The sequence below is a fragment of the Cyprinus carpio genome, chromosome A1 (assembly GCF_018340385.1).
Source record: "Cyprinus carpio isolate SPL01 chromosome A1, ASM1834038v1, whole genome shotgun sequence".
Lineage (NCBI taxonomy): Eukaryota > Metazoa > Chordata > Actinopteri > Cypriniformes > Cyprinidae > Cyprinus > Cyprinus carpio.
In genome coordinates this window covers 28,814,299-28,831,053 of record NC_056572.1, presented here as the reverse complement: position 1 = coordinate 28,831,053, position 16,755 = coordinate 28,814,299, and the positions used below count along the sequence as shown (strand labels likewise).

The window sequence follows — 16,755 nt, the reverse complement described above, 5'->3', positions numbered from 1 at the left end:
AATGTGTTAAAAATTACAAGGAGCACTTTAGCAAATACTCGCAACATGCTAAAAATCATTCAGGACACTTTATCAGCCCCACAGCATTGTGTTAAAAATCACTCAGAACACCTAAGCAGCTGCACAGCAACCTGCTAAAATCACTCGGAACATCTTTGCAACTGAATCGCATTGACCTGGCACGAGCGAGCACTTGCATTTTCATCAGGAAAATTTCGAATGGAATCTGCTACTAGCCTGCAACTCTAATATGAATTCATACAACATTAATAATCTCTACAGTCAATGTCCAAAAGGGACAATGCTATATAATATATATCACCAAACAAAAATAAGGTCAAGTCAAAAAGGCTTTTGGTAGATCCGTTTTTTTTTTTAAATACTCAGTATGTATCTAGAAAGCTGAACCATAGAAACACTAATATGAGAGTGTTTGCTGAATATAAGCCATGATATATTTATGACATAGGACAAACTGTAAATGGTATACAGTAGTATGCAAAATAGGGACTCAGCCTTATCATCAAGCACAGGCCCGTCTAAACACAGTGAGATAACCCAGTTATGAGGTAAAAGACACACTGAGGCTCAACGGCACTTCAGTGGCCACTGAATACACCACAAACACAGAGTGCATGAGACAGGCAGGCACAGTCGTGAAATGTGAGTAGTTTTGATGACATACAATGCACAATCTTAAATTAATCAAAATTAATCTTTTGTTTTGTACCGTTATGTGGTATTGTGAGTTTAAGTTTATATAAAACCAAATTTATTTACATAATATGATGTATTTCAGAATATTCAATGAGGACAAAATGTTGGATTGAACAAGGTGGTTGTAAAATAAGAGTACTCGATGACGTCAGCAGAACGGAATAGATGTTAGTTGATAGTTATTATTATTATTAATTATTTTTCTCCAAATATTGATTTTAAGAAAATATATTCTTTTGATTATACATTTCCTAACCGAAAAAAACAAACAAACAGCTAATGCCACGTTAATAGTCTAATTATTCTGCTTGATACAACATGCATTCTAAAGTTTAATATAAATATCTCTAAAAATGTAGCTTACTAAAGCAAACATGGACATACGGCTACGATTTAAATAGCAGAGTGCTGCAAAAATATCAAAAATCACATAGCGACCCGAATCCCTAATTTCAGCTCGACCCGTGCACTGAGCATGCGCACTGCATCACCCAGTCTCCCGTTAGTTTCCTTGGTAACAAAAAGAAAGTAGGAGGGAATGAGGTGCATCGAGCTGCGAATAGAAAGGCGAGAGACGGGGTGAAAGAAAGAGGGAGCGAGGAGAGAGGTACCTGAACGCATGTCCAGCTCCTGCCTTAGCCTACTTACACTTCAATAGACTGTAAAACAGCGAGAGGCAGAAAAAGGACGAAAAATAAACATCTTAGGATCGATACAAAAACACGGATCGGTAAGTGGGAATAGTGTTTCCCTCTGATTATTATACGAATCATTTTGAGGTAAAAACATGATGGAACAAACGGGGAGGGTATGTGTGCCTGTTTGGCTTCCCGTCAGCAGCGTTTACAATGCCATAAATACTAATATTATTCTCTTCTGTAAGAGTCGCATAATTGTCGCTTTGAAGGAAACCTCTCAAGTTATGTGTTGGTGTTTAAAGAGCGTCTTGGTGCGTGAGAAAGGTCCAGCCGTGGGTGATTAATTCGATAAAGAGGTTTGTTGAGTGGCCTCTGTAATAATTCATTATTTGTTGCTGATTTTGGATGCATATGGTGTTAATATAGGCCGACAAATCAGTGGAGCATTTAAAGTGGACTAGACTGGGAAATAAGATCACTAGATCACAATAGCATGCAAAGGTTTTGTAAGACACATTATTCACTGATGTGTAATCTTTGTGGTTTTCTTCAGCTAATCCTATTGTTTCTAAACAACAACATATTGTACATGCAAAACAGAGTAGAGGAGAGTGGGGTACGCTCACCATCCACTTCCAAACCTTTATGAGTTTATTTCTTGTGAGAAATAAAAGAAGATATTTTGAGGAATTTTGGTAAACAAACAGTTGATGGTAGCCATTGACTTTTAGTCAAGTGTAGGTAAAACTAATATTTCTACATTGTAAGATTTCTGCTGTGCAGTGTAACATATAACAGCATATGTAATATGTGGCTTCACAACACAAAATAAAAAGTGATCCACATTAGTTATGTTGACATATTAGAGATAACATTGGAAATTACATTTCACATAAAAATATTATAACATTATTTTAAACAAAAAATTTGGTCATTTTTTGCTGCATTTTATTTGCAAAAGCTTCATATTCAGAATATGTGAATGTAGTTTATAAAACTTGCATTTAAAATGATATTATAACTAATATTTATATAAACAATTATTGTAGACTGTATTTTGCTGCATATGATTTGCATGTTAAAGTTTAATATTCAGAATAATTGAATGTGGTTATATACTGATTACATTCAAATAAAATTTGTATCATAATATTAATATAAATAAAAACGATTTTAAGTCATATTTTGCTTTACATTATTTTCATCTAAAAGTTCACTATTCAGAATATTTAAAGTAGTTAAATACGACCTTCAAATAAAATAATAAAAATAAAGTAAAAAAATGATAATTTGCAGCACCTTAAATAAATGATCACATACATCTACTTTACTAGTAAAATAACATTTTGCCTGATTACATGTATTGATTGTATTCACTCTTTCACACAGACATGTCAGAAATTGTGCCCCCTGAAGTGAGACCCAAACCTGCCGTCCCAGCTAAGCCATCTCATGTGGCCCTGCCTTCTAGCGTTCCCTTTGTGCCTTCACCCCAAGGAACGGGGGGTGAAGGTCAAGGGTCAGGTCGAGGATCTGCATTGCTTGGATACATCGGAATAGACACCATCATCGAGCAGATGCGGAAAAAGACCATGAAGACAGGCTTTGACTTCAACATCATGGTGGTTGGTGGGTGGGAGAGCAATTTGTTCACATTTACTTTTTACTTTTTTTCACTTTCTTACCATTTCCCCTCTTTCTCTCTCTCTCTCAATCTTCAGGTCAGAGTGGTCTTGGGAAGTCTACTTTAGTGAATACTCTCTTTAAGTCACAGGTGAGCAGGAGGAGCACAGGCTGGAGTCGTGATGAGAAGATCCCCAAGACTGTTGAGATTAAATCTGTATCTCATGGTAAGAGCATACTGATCATGTGACTTCTAAAAATTTAACTGTGTCTCATTGTGTCAAGGATTCACAACAGCATCTGTTGCTTGTTCAAGGAAACCTTTTAAGCACTGGTTGCTAAAGGACCTTTCATTCGACAGAAATAGACATCATGGACTAATTAAGAAAAACTAATTTAGTGTCTGCTGATGTAATCAACACACCAGGGCCTGTAGCACAGTGGAGACATAAAGCATATGTGCTTTTGAGTAACATATGTCAAGACTGGCATGTGTTGTGCCCAGGCCAAGTTAGGAGGCCAGCTGTTGGTGAATCCCCTGTAGGTAGGTGAACAGCTGGCAAACTAAATTATATCTTATGTGTCCAAATGGTGTCCAGAAAAGGCTAGATATATATTTCTTGTTCACTTTGTGAGATATTGTTCTTATGGTGTTTGAAATGTAGGTGTCAAATGACATTGTGACATCATGATATTGTCTGACTTAAAAAAATAGTTAACCCATGTAACATAGTTTAGATAAGGAAGGAAGAAGTCAGTTTTAGAATGTTCTAGAGTTCCAAAACAAAATCGCACCCACTGCGCTTCAAATAAATTCAGTCCCAAAATAAATAAATCCATGGGCAGCTCTCCAGAGCATTTGACACACACACACACACACACACACAAGTCCTCAGTCAGTCTCCCTCCTCTCGCTTCCTGTTTAACCGGTCTCTCCACGCCAATTACTGCAAGCAGACACAGGTGATTGTCATATTGCACTTAACCTACTTACCGCTCGTCTTCAGTCCCTCTCCACTGCTGCAGACACCTCCTTGGACCATGCCCCCCTTACCACATACCCCCACCGCCTGACTCAAGCAACTGCAGAGAGTGAATTCCCATCCCAGGAGATAATAGCAGAGGGTAAGAACAGCCCACCTGATCGCCAAGCATTCTTTTCAATGGTGCTGTACTTCGTCTCTCTCTTAGAGAGCTTCTGACCCCTCCTTTCCCTCTATCTCCTGGGACAGGACCGCTCCAAGCCCTCTATCCGACACTTCCATCTTTGGCAAAAAAGGGAAAATCAGGAGAATGGAACAGCAGTCGCCACACAGAGCAGCCTTTACCTGGGTGAAGGTTGAGGTTATTGAGGTTAGTCAGTGGGCTGGTGAGGTTTTAGATAATTAGGCACAAACCTTCTGTAATATCCCTCGAACCCCAGGGACTGCCTCACCTCATTTTTGGTCTTGGGTCTTGGGCAGGTTTGCAATTGCTCCTGTCTTACTAATTTGGGGATGTACCTGTCCTTGACCCATATGCAGCATGTGGCCGGAGAATCATGTCCATGAGATGTTGAAAAGTGGCCAGTGCCCCAAACAACCCGATAGGAAGCATAAATTTGTACAATCCAAACGGCGTTGTGGAGGCTTTTGTTTTCTTTGAATATGGGCGATAAAGGGGATCTGCCAATACCCTTTAGTTACATTTAGTCATTTAGCAGACGCTTTTATCCAAAGCGACTTACAAATGAGGACAATCAAAATCAACAAAAGAGCAATGATATGCAAGTGCTATAACAAGTCTCAGTTAGCTTAATGCAGTACAAGTAGCAAGGTTTTTCATATAATAAATAAAAAGATAGAATAGTAAAAGAATAGAACAAGCTAGTGTTAGAGGCCTTTTTTGCTTTTGTTAATTGTATAATACACTGCCCTTCCAAAAAAAGTCACCACCTGGATTTAGCTAAGCAAAAGTTTAAGATCCTCCCATTGGATAATTACTGCATGGATGATTATGTCATGTGCCCAAAGAATTAGGTCAGCTGACTACCTGAATATACTGAATGACCAGGTTATTTCATCAATAAATTTTTTCTTCTGATGGCACGGGCATATTCCAAGATGACAATGCCAGGATTCATCGGGCTCAGATTGTGAAAGAGTGGTTCAGTGAGCATGCAACATCATTTTCACACATGGATTGGCCACCACAGAGTCAGACCTTTACCCCAGTGAGAATCTTTGGGATGTGCTGGAGAAGACTTTGCGCAGCAGTCTGACTCTCCCATCATCAGTACAAGATCCTGGTGAAAAATGAATGCAACTCTGGATGGGAATAAATGTTGTGACATTTGTCATGTGGCAGTCCAATGAAATATTAGAGTGTGTGACTTTTTTTGACGGGCAGTGTAAATAAAAAAGAAAACAAATAGAATACAAAAAGATTAGAGAAGCTAGTGTTAGTTTCTCTTTTCTTTTTTTCTTTTTTTATTAAAGAAAACAAGCTAGAGTTAGAATAGAGAGTGCTAGAGTTAGAGGGTCAAATAAAGATGGAAGAGAAGTGTTTTTAGCTGATTCGTTAAGATGGCTAAGGACTCAGCTGCTTGGATTAAGTTGGGCAGGTCATTCCACCAGGAGGGAACATTTAATTAAAAAGTCAGTGAAAGTGATTTTTTTTGCCTCTTTGGGATGGCACAATAAAGCGACATTCAATTTCAGAACAGAAGCTTCTAGAGGGCAGATAAGTCTGAAGTAATGAATTTAGGTAAAGGGGTGCAGAGCCAGTGGTGGTTTTGTAGGCAAACTTTAATGCCTTGAATTTTATGCGAGCAACTATTGGTAGCCAGTGCAAATTGATAAACAGAGGTGTGACTTGCATTCTTTTCAGCTCATTAAAAATTAATCTTGCTGCCGCGTTCTGGATTAATTGTAAAGATTTGATATAACTGGCTGGAAGACCTGCCAAGAGAGCATTGCAATAGTCCAGCCTGGACAGAACAAGAGCTTGAACAAGGAGTTGTGCAGCATGTTCAGAAAGAAAGGGCCTGATCTTCATGATGTTGAATAAAGCAAATCTGCAGGGCCGCAGTTTTAGCAATGTGGTCTGGGAAAGTTAGCTAATCATCAGTCATAACTCCAAGGTTTCTGGCTGTTTTTGAAGTTGTTGTGGTTGATGTGCCTAACTGGATGGTGAAATTGTGATGAAACGATGGGTTTGATGGAACCACAAGCAGTTATGTCTTGGCAAGGTTAAGTTGAAGGTGATGATCCCTCATCCAGCAAGAAATGTCTGCTAGACAAGTTAAGATGTGAGCAGCTATCGTCGGATCATCAGGATGGAATGAGAGGTAGAGTTTTGATAGAGTTTGATAGTTAAATCCAGTGTCAAATTAAATCAAGCTGTACCAAGCCGATAAAGCAATTCATCAACCCACGGCATTGGATATGCATCAGATTTTGACACAGCATTCACTTTGCGACAGTCCACACAGAATCGAACAGAGCCATCCGTTTTTGGCATTAAAACTATCTGGCTTGCCCAATTGGTGTGGGATTCTTCTACTACCTCCCATGTCTAGCATCGCCTCTAATTCAGTCTGAACCACATTTTTTGTGTTCAGGAAACGATATGGCCAGCTGCGCACCACCACGCCGGCTTGGTCTCAATATGGTGCTGAATGAGATTTTTTTCGACCAGTCAGGGTCAAGAACACATCTGCAAATTCTGCTTGTTACCTAGCTACTTCAGTGAGCTGTGAAGGCGAGAGGCGATCTCCTCCTGGGGACAGAGCAAGAGATTGAACTTTGGTGCTCACTTCTGGCCCAAGATCTTCCTCTCCACTCACTGCCATTACTAACATCACTGACTCTGCCTCACTCCACTTTTTAGGGAGGTTGAGGTGATATATCTGATTTGCCCTGCTCCTGCACATTTAAACCACCTCATAATTGAGATCCCCAACTCGCCGTGTGACCTCAACAGGTCTATCCAGCCCCGGAACAGCTTGCGGCCCTCCTGTTGCGCCTGGACAAGGGCGTGGAAACTATGTCCCGCATGTCCAGCAGTGCCTGATGGTGTTCCTGGTGGTGTCCCGCAAATGACTGGATAACCTCTTCAAATGGTGAACTTGACAGGGACTGCATGACAGCAGTGCCGTCCCTTCTTCCTTCCCGGGATTCGGCACCAGTGGAAAGTAGTTCAGATAAGAAAGGAAGCGGTCAGGGTTGACTTTACTGAGCCTTGTGATCTTTATTGAACATTTTCACAGTTCCAAGGCAAAGTCGTGCTCACTGCGCTTTAAACTAACTCAGTAGCCTGACTACGTCAGACTTCGTACTTCCGCTTGATTTCAGTTCGCTTCTGTACTCAGCCTGAGAGAGCAAACCAGCTCCCAGATTTTCTCCGGCTCCGCACCAGCCGTCCAATCAACGAACAGAGGGCGGGCTGAGAGCCGTTACTTAGACGCTAAGCGCTGAATTTAAGATTGTAGTTTAGGTTAGGGAAATCGAAAATGACAGTGAACCTGGAGACAAATGCAGTAAAAGTACTGGACCTATGTCCAACCTAGCATTGTAGTGTTTAACCCACGTCGGTGACACTGCTCCGTGATGGCAAGTCCATGGTCTTCTTCAGCATTTTTATGGTCCTTGGAGTTTTAGAGGGTGTATCTCGGTCTCTTTTATCTGTCAAGCTTGAACTGGCACCCTTTTGACAGATCAGTGTCTGCTTTCTTTTCCAGTTCTTGAATATTGCCATGTCATGCTGTAATCTTGCAATTAAGTTGCAGCATTTCCGACAGACTCGAAATGAACGAAGAGCTGTGTTTAACAGAACTAATCCTAACTTTGACAGTTGGCTGCAAATATTTTCTTGTTTGTCTCTACTGTCTAATATTAGTTTAGATGCACTGATTGTACCGTGGATGCGTAGATTTACTTCACATAATCTGCAAAAGTTGTTCACAGCCATGTTCACTCTGTTATTTCGCTCAATGGTTTTGTTTTCGCAGCATACCTGTGTTAACAGTTGAAATTAAATTCGCCTGATCAGCCGCATAACAAACACCACAAAAAAACATTATATTATCTTACGGGTACACCAATGATTTTAAACTTCAAACAAGTGCCCCCCCACGAGAAAGTAAACGCTTGTCAATTATGCCCTTCCAGACTCTGTCTATGAAGCAAAGCGAAGTAGCAGAGTTTGGTATTACCAGGCTACAAACTCAGTCCCAAAATAAATAAATTCATGGGCAGCTCTCCAGAGCATTCCTCAGTCAGTCTCCGTACTCTCACTTCCTGTTTCTCGGTGGCTTTTAACTGGTCTCTCCACACCAATTACTGCAAGAAGCCACAAGTGATTGTCATTTTGCACTTGACCTACCTACTCACCATTCGTCTCCCATCCCTCTGTCCCGCTGCAGACCTCACTGAACTACGCCCCCTCACCACAACCCAAAAATCACAACTTATCATTTAATCACCTATATGTCGTTATACACCTGTATGACTTACTTTCTTCTGTGGAAAACAAAAGAAGACATTTTAAAGAGAAAGTTCACCCCAAAATAAAAAAATCCGCCATAATTTACTGAACCTTATGTCATTCTACACCCATAAGTCTTTGGTTAAACTTCAGAATAAGATATTTTTAATGAAACCTGAGAAGTTTCTGTCCTTGCTTTGAATATCCAGGTCACCAAAACTTAGAAGATCTAAGACTTGCATTAGACCACTTTGATTCATTTAGATTCATTTTATGATGCCCTTATGACCTTTTTGGATCTTCCAAGTTTTGTTTACCTGGACTTTTAGTTGATGGACAGAAACCTCTCAGGTTTCATTAAAAATATCTTTATTTGTGTTATAACAATGGTTCTTGTTTCCAATCCTGGGGTACCACTGCTCTGCACATTTTGTATGTCTTCCTTTTTTAACACACCTGATTCAGATCATCAGCTCGTTAGAAGGAAGATCCATGAACTGAACCAAGAGCGTCAGATAAGAGAGACATACAAAATTTGCTCAGCAGTCGTAGCCCAGGACTGGAATTGAGAACCACTTTGTTATAAAAATTAAGTCATATGTTTTGGAATTCAAATGATAACAGAATTTTTATTTTTGGGTGAACTGCCCCTTTAAGAATGTTTCAACTGTTTTTGTCCATGTAATAAAAGTCAGTGGTGTCGATTCAATACTGGAACGCATTCATGATATGGACAAAAATGGTGTTATCTTGTGACACTGAACTACTATATTCTGTCACAGAAACAATCACTGGCTGCATTTACTGCATTTGTAGTTTGATAAATATTGATTTTGCAGTGATTGAGGAAGGAGGGGTGAAGATGAAGTTAACAGTCATCGACACACCAGGTTTTGGGGACCAAATCAACAATGAAAATTGGTGAGTATTGTGTTATTTGTGATTTCTCTGTTAAAGCCAGAGGATTGGTAGCTATTTTTAACACATGTAGTTATTGCATATGATCCAAAATGCCAGTGCATCCTGCATCACTGCATCTGGGAAACTGAGGACATGCATTTGTGTCAGATAAAATAAATGGGGTCAGTTGTGTGCCTAATTTTGGCTGCTACTAACTGGCTTCAAAAACTGAACAAAAATGTTCCAAGTGTGAGGGGCAGTGTTTTGACTTCCAGATTTGCACAGACAAGAATCAGATTGCTGGTAGGGATGCCAAATGTGAGTGTGTTTTGGCAGCACGCCCTCAGTGATCATATCCAAGAACCTCAGTTAAAGGGACACAGTGTTTTTGTTTTGTCATTCAAATGCCTTAGAGAAAATAGTGCTGCATTGGCTGTTGATGTTGCCTTTTATGCAGCTTTTTATTCATACAAAACCAATGCTAAAACCTAAATTTCTCTTTCATTTTTCGCTTGGGGTAAAAAGAAGTTTGAAATACGTGAGCAGTTGTATACTGTTTGCAAATATCCCGACCCCACCCATGGTGTTAAGAGAGGCATTTAATATGTAAATATGTGCTGCATGCTTTCCTTTAAATAACAAAATAAATACACACCAAAAATGACAACACTGAGAAAAGAGAAGTTGATCTGATCGGAGTGATGTGGATATGTTTGCAATAGCTCTGTAATTCAGCACTCCGGTAAAGTCACGTTATCTTTATTGATGTAGAACTTCATACAATAGATTGCTTTAAAGCAAGCGACTTTATCTTATTAAACATGAAATAACAGTGTAAGTGTCGCTTGGTTTCAAGTAGAATTACAACTTCAATTTCTACTAAAAAGTAACTCTCCAGTATGTTTGTGTTTTTACTTGTGTCTGACCAAGACGGACTGAACAGAAGAAATTAACAATTTTTCTGGAACGTTTACTTCAAGCTGTTTCAAATTCTGAACGAACTACAAACAAACTGTTTGGTCTAGTCTGGTTGTTCATTTGCTGTTTCAAAATTTCATGCACTGTAGCATAGCTCTCAACATGCAACATTGTTGAAATTTTTCCCCTTTGTGTTTCAAGTTGGGAGCCCATATCCAAATACATCAATGAACAATACGAGAAATTTTTGAAGGAAGAAGTCAACATTGCACGCAAGAAACGCATCCCTGATACCAGAGTACACTGCTGCTTGTACTTCATATCTCCAACTGGACACACGTGAGTTTGAATTACATAGGAATATTTTACATTAGCTCATATACCATGTAAAACAGCTCACATACTTGTACCAGTTTCTATCAGTATGCATTAAGTATGTAGTAAGTTTATTTTTTCATTATACGTGACAGCATAGTATATGATCAGCCACAGCTAATTACATACTGAATCGGCTCACATTTTGTTGCCATATTATTAACTGTAATTAACCAAACTGGTCTCTGTCAAGAACACTAATAAGATAATGGATTTCTGTGTGCTTCTCTGGAGTATTATTATCTTTGAGATTTATATTTATTATTTGTCAATAGTTGAAAAATGCTTGCAGTTGCAGCTTCATTAATTAAAAGCTAAAATACACTACAGAACTTTTGAAATCTGGATAGTTTTTAAAACTTGTCAACGTTGTAAATATTTACAGAGGAACAACTAGGCATCTGAGGATCACACACTACCAGACTTTGAGGACATTCCGAACACACAGTCACATGACAAATGAAAACAAAATGTGTTCAAAAATTGGCTCAAAATATCAAACATGTTTGATATCTTCTGATTACGGAGCCCTGCACATGACATGCAAGAAAAAATAAATAAATTGTGCGTACAATTTACTTATTCATTCACTCGATGTACTAAAACGTGCACACGATTACTATTTAATTCCCTCAATTTGCTAATTCGTTCCCTTGATTCGCTAAATCGTGCGCACAATTTACTAATTCGTTCTCTCGATTAATAAATTGTGTGCACGATTTAGCAAATCGAGGGAACGAATTAGTAAATCGTGTGCACAATTTATAAATCGAGGGAAAGAATTAGTAAATAGTGCACAAGATTTAGCCTACTATTTTTTTCCTGCATGCCATGTGTGGAGCTCTGTATCAGATTGCATAGAATCATAGTCTGTTATCATCATACTCTACATGGTTTTCTAAATTCTACATCTCAAATTTGCTGACTGGCTGTGTCTTTCGACAACTTGCATCGCCTTGTCCAGATTGCAAATTGGAGCAAAAATCTTGGCAAAAGTCGTGTAGTGTATTCCAGCTGTGTAAGCCGCTGTGTTGATTTAAGACCATGTGCATGAGTGTTCATTCATCTGTAATGCTTGACTGAGCTTTATTAGTCAAACTGTGAACCTCAGAAAGGCCAGTGGCCCTGTAATAAAATCGGCTTCTATCAGTCTATTAATTACATCTCTTTCCCCTTTAACAGGCTTCGCCAGTTGGATACTGAGTTCATGAAACATCTGAGCCGTGTGGTCAACATCATTCCTATCATTGCCAAGTCAGACACACTTACTCTTGATGAGAAAACTGAATTTAAACAGAGGGTTAGAATGAAAGACAGATTCACACGGTGATTCAAAATCAAGTCAGTTTTCTCACGCTGATTAATTACAGTTTACTATAATCACTTGTAGGTGAGGAAGGAGCTGGAAGCGTGTGGGATTGAGTGTTATCCACAGAAGGAGTTTGATGAAGACATGGAGGATAAGAGTGATAATGATAAGATCAGGGTAAGGGGATCTTCTCACATGCTGTTCTTTTTCTTTACATCTCTCTTATCTCATCTTTCATCCCTCATCTGTTGGTCTGTGTGTATTCACATTATGTTTTTCTTATTAAATCTGTGCATTACAGGAGGCAATGCCCTTTGCCGTGGTAGGAAGTGATAAAGAGTACCAGGCCAATGGCAAACGAATTTTGGGCAGGAAGACAGCCTGGGGAGTGGTAGAGGGTGAGTAGGCAGAAGTGTTTGCTGTGTTATTTCAAACCTTCAATGCAGATTTCTGGAATTAAAATTATCTGTTTGTTTCACTGTGCAAAGCTTGATTAAAATATTTATTTTTGTTATTGTGGTTCTATTATTATAACAAACTAGATAATTTGGAGTTTTGAAACTGATTTCTCAGGCAGGACAAGTCAAATCCTAGAGTAATTGATGAGAACTTCCCGCAGCTGGCAAACAAACCTGTAATATTTGGGTCATTTTCTATATTGGGTGCATTTTCTGTCTTGTGGAAAATCATTCTATGTTGCATTTAAAACATGGACTGAAATTGCTTGCAAGAGGATTATGTTTTAGGTTTATATATATATTTGCACAAAATAGGAAATATGAATACAAAAATGTGAACATAAGCAATTTTAATCACTTTTTCAAGCAGATGTCGTTCTCCAGTTTTCTCAGGTGCTATTTGTCACCTTTTGGCATTTTATAATAAATTAAATATCAAAATGTTACTAAACAAAACTGCATGTTTTCTGTATGTTATCCATCCTGTCAGTATGTACTTAGGGCAGCTTTAAAAATTTAACCTGACCAAACAAGACAATGTCAATTTCAAGGTATCTCTTAAGGATATTGTGTATAAAGAATGAGCTATTTTACAGTAAATCTTGTTTATTTGTACTTGTGTACAGTGTATTATGTTGATGCATATTTTCTGACAAAACATTTTTTTTTGTTTTATCTCTGTAGTTGAAAACCCAAATCACTGCGAATTCTCCTTACTTCGTGATTTCATGATTAGGTGATGTATAAAACCTTATTTGGTAAACTAATCTTAATATTATTGTATTCACTACTGTTAAAATGTTTGGTGTCAGTAAGGCTTTTTTTTTTGGAAGAGTACATTTACTCAGCAAGGAAAATGACAATAAAAACATAATGCTACAAAAGACTTCTATTTCAAATAAAAGCTGTTCTTTCTATTCATCTTGAAAACATGTTTTCAACAAACAATACTAAGCAGCGTAACTGTTTTCAACATTGATAAACATTGAACAAAAAAATGCACCCTTGATGAGCATTAAAAGACTTCTTTTAAAAACATATAGAAATCTTACTGGTTCCAAATGTTTGAACAGTCACTCATTTGTTTTTATTTATTTTTAAAAATAAAAGTGACTCAACAAATAATATTGTTATAATATACTCAGGTCTCACCTCCAGGACCTGAAGGAGGTCACTCATAACATCCACTACGAGACGTACCGTGCCAAGAGGCTCAATGATAATGGAGGTCTACATCCCATCTCCTCCTATGGCCAAGACACACAAGAAAGCAACCTGTGAGGAAACAAATGAGCGGCATAAGGATGTGAGAGAAAACGAAGATTCATCTTGTAACAATTCAGCTGTGCATGCTCAGAAGATTTCATCGCTGTTGAGGATTTGTCTTTTTACTCCTTTTAACTCTTTGTGGAACTTGTCATCATCTCTTGTTGCACAACCTTAGAAAATTAGAAAAAGCCTTCCCCAGTTGCTCATTCTGCGGACTTTAGTGAGTGAGTTTGCTTGTGATAATCTTGTTCAGGTCTAATATGATGGTAAATAGAGTTGTGCTATAGCATTTGGAATTGGAAATTGCCCAGTGTTGGCACATCACTTGCTCTGTCCTTTACTGGAACCTCTGTTAGTCAGATTTGAGCAGTTTTATATTGTTAGAAGGGGGATTGCACTGCCACTGGTCTGCAGCTCAATGGGCCTTATTTATTAAAACATTTAGCACACTTTTTGCCAATTAAACATACTCAAGTTATGTGTAAGCCTACTAAATTTTAACACGCAAGTGTTTTAATAAGTATTTAATTTCTTTGGCCCTATAAGAGTACAGCAGTGTTTCTTTAAGAACATTAGATTCTCTAGTACTAACTTTTTACCATTGCTGTGTATCTCTGCCAAAACAAGTCTCAGAGGACTCTAAAGTGACCACTGAAGCATATTCCTACAGATCATTCCAAACAGGTACAACAGTTTAAATGCATGCCAGGATTTAGTGGCTAATGTGTTTAAATAAACTTCAGGTGGAAACTGAAAGAACACTGATTAAAAAATGTTTTTCTTCAAGCACATTTTGTATGGACACCCCATGTTTGTGTGAATGAGTATAAAAATTACAAAGCTTTCTCAAAGTTTTGCATATGGTAACAGTGATTTCTGTCTTCATATGTGATGGAATTTTTATTTTCATTTCCCATGTGTGCCAATATTTCCAATTGTGTGTATATGTGTAATTACTTCTACATTCCATCTCACAATATCACTTCACAGAACATTATATATGTAGGAAGTCTACAGATACATACTGATCCTAAATCAGTTCATCTTTTTCATATCACATTCAATTAATGCTGGTGTGGAATAATAAAACACCTTTGAACAATAATTACGAAACGTTATTTATATTGTATTTATGTTTTATTTAGTATGATACTTATTTTTAATTTAATAAACATGTTTGCAATAATTGCCTTGACTTTTTTCAGTTTCCAAACACAACACAGCTTACCAGATGTCTTTTCAGTTCGGTTCATGTCAGTGATTGTCAGTTGAATTGTAAAAAATAGAAACAGAGACCGTCATCTCGGCATTTCCCAAGTTTTGCCTGTAGAGAGAGCTGTATGACTGCAGATTAAATCGAGTCAGTATTCACGGAGTCCAGTGAGTGGCGCGATTCTGAATCGCCACAGTGACGGCACACCAGTCCACTCTATTCGGTTCACACAGCGTTCTACTAAACCATCCGAATTCTCGTACGTCATATATGTCTCGTGCCTGCCATCGTGTTTCGAACGCTGTAACTCGGCGCTGACTTGATGAAAACCCTTTTTATAAGTGTAGTCACAGTGTATTTAGATGAATCCTTTAACCCCCCATTTATCATGTACCAGAGCTATTTGTCTCTGAGTGTGTTCTATATAAAACACACCTGGTGCGGTGATATGTTAACAGACTCCGGCACTCTAATGTAATTGATTTGAAGTAGGTTCTCATTTAAACAACGTTAATTATCGTGGCTTTAGACGATACTGCAATACCGTCGTCTTTGTCTCCGCGTGTTGTTTCAGGGTCTTTGTGTAGCTGGCTTGGAAAAGGAGGCGGAGCCAAATGCTCTCCCTGCTGTTGTCTGAGAGAAGTACTTCTCTTTAGTGAGTTTTGGGTAGGTAGTGTAGTGTAGCCTACTAATGTAGTGTATTTTCAGACCAGATTTTACTCTGTAACTTAAATTAATTTAAGTTATCCGATCCGGTGGAATCCAACTGAAACGGTTTAGAGCTTTAGGTGGAGGGGGAGAACTATATTTTTCAGTTAATTAGGTCTAAATATAGCATCTTTAGTAATTTAGTTTTCATGTTTAATTAAGATAAAGTTGTGTTCTTAAATATAGACCTTCTCCAGTGAAGCTTATTCTATATTGGTTGCATAAAACATGTCTGTCATCTTTGTGAGCTCCCCAACAGCTCGCAGGCGGTACTGCAGTTAGTAGACATTTCATACAGAGAGAGAAATCCACATGCTGCAAGTCAACAACAAAATGGCTGACTTTTCACGAGAACAAAGCCTACTTTCTATTAGCCTACACAGCGATCACAGTTTTCACTGGGTTTGTTTGCCATCCAAACAAATGAAAACATGTTTACATGTGAATCAATTTAAAATACATTATTCATTTTGACAACATATAAATGTATAGGGTGTGTGCACTTTATATGCATTTAAAAACATTGCAATATGTTTTGAACCTTTTGTTTACCGAGTTGGTTAAAAAAAACGCGATATGATAAACAATTTATAGCCTACATGAGCAGACAAGTCCTCCCATGAGTTAAAGCTCCCATTCCCCTCACATTAATTTTCCTCCTTCCCCGTTAACATTTAGTAGCTGTTCGACCAAATAAAGGACATAAGTAAAAAAATATGATCAATTTGAACTCTCATGATGTTCTGTTTCATTGACGGTTACCAAACATGGACTAGTGTTTCCTGCACTTCTATTCAGAAGCGCCGCATTGCCACCGCTGCAGAATAAACAGCGCAAAACATCATAACCAGTACTCCGATTCCGAACGAATGACTCTTTTGAGTCGGCTCTTTTTTTAGAACCGAACCTAAACATACAGCGCAACCAAGGTAGTCGATTCGCGAACGAATGACTCTCATGAACCGGTTCTGAATCAAAAACAGGTATGGATCAATCGGAGCGATAACTCACTGAAATTATGTTCATGAAATACTAGAAATGAACCAAAACTACGTTTTGTTGTTCAATTAATACTAAATCGGTATAATTTTTGTTCTTATGAGCTTCGGTGTATCGTGGCATAAACTATATGTCATTACAAAAATCACAGCAAAATAATTA

The 16,755-nt window shown here is 38.2% G+C and overlaps 1 protein-coding gene across 4 annotated transcripts; it reads left to right on the top strand.

Annotated features, from left to right (window-relative positions):
* The first annotated feature begins 550 nt into the window (after positions 1-550).
* LOC109080130 (neuronal-specific septin-3) lies at positions 551-14,859 on the top strand. 4 transcript variants are annotated; one of them, XM_042760856.1, is made up of 11 exons: positions 1,246-1,447; positions 1,601-1,711; positions 2,745-2,984; positions 3,077-3,205; positions 9,284-9,365; positions 10,464-10,601; positions 11,820-11,937; positions 12,028-12,123; positions 12,248-12,344; positions 13,089-13,140; positions 13,550-14,859. In XM_042760856.1, the coding sequence occupies exons 3-11, from the start codon at positions 2,747-2,749 to the stop codon at positions 13,683-13,685; spliced, it is 1,086 nt and encodes a 361-aa protein (XP_042616790.1). In that variant the 5' UTR covers positions 1,246-1,447; positions 1,601-1,711; positions 2,745-2,746; the 3' UTR covers positions 13,686-14,859. The 4 variants fall into 4 exon arrangements, with proteins under 4 accessions (XP_042616767.1, XP_042616777.1, XP_042616790.1 ...); XM_042760833.1 differs by lacking the exons at positions 1,246-1,447; positions 1,601-1,711 and adding an exon at positions 551-663; XM_042760843.1 differs by lacking the exons at positions 1,246-1,447; positions 1,601-1,711 and adding an exon at positions 845-884.
* The last annotated feature ends 1,896 nt before the right edge of the window (positions 14,860-16,755 follow it).

What these genes read in the sequence shown, in the direction of transcription:
- LOC109080130 (XM_042760833.1), top strand. Translation starts at nt 636, where the DNA reads ATGAGACAGGCAGGCACAGTCGTGAAAT. An exon ending in AGCCTGGGGAGTGGTAGAGG is followed by an intron (nt 12,345 to 13,088) that starts GTGAGTAGGCAG and finishes TTATCTCTGTAG; the next exon opens with TTGAAAACCCAAATCACTGC. An exon ending in CTTCGTGATTTCATGATTAG is followed by an intron (nt 13,141 to 13,549) that starts GTGATGTATAAA and finishes TAATATACTCAG; the next exon opens with GTCTCACCTCCAGGACCTGA.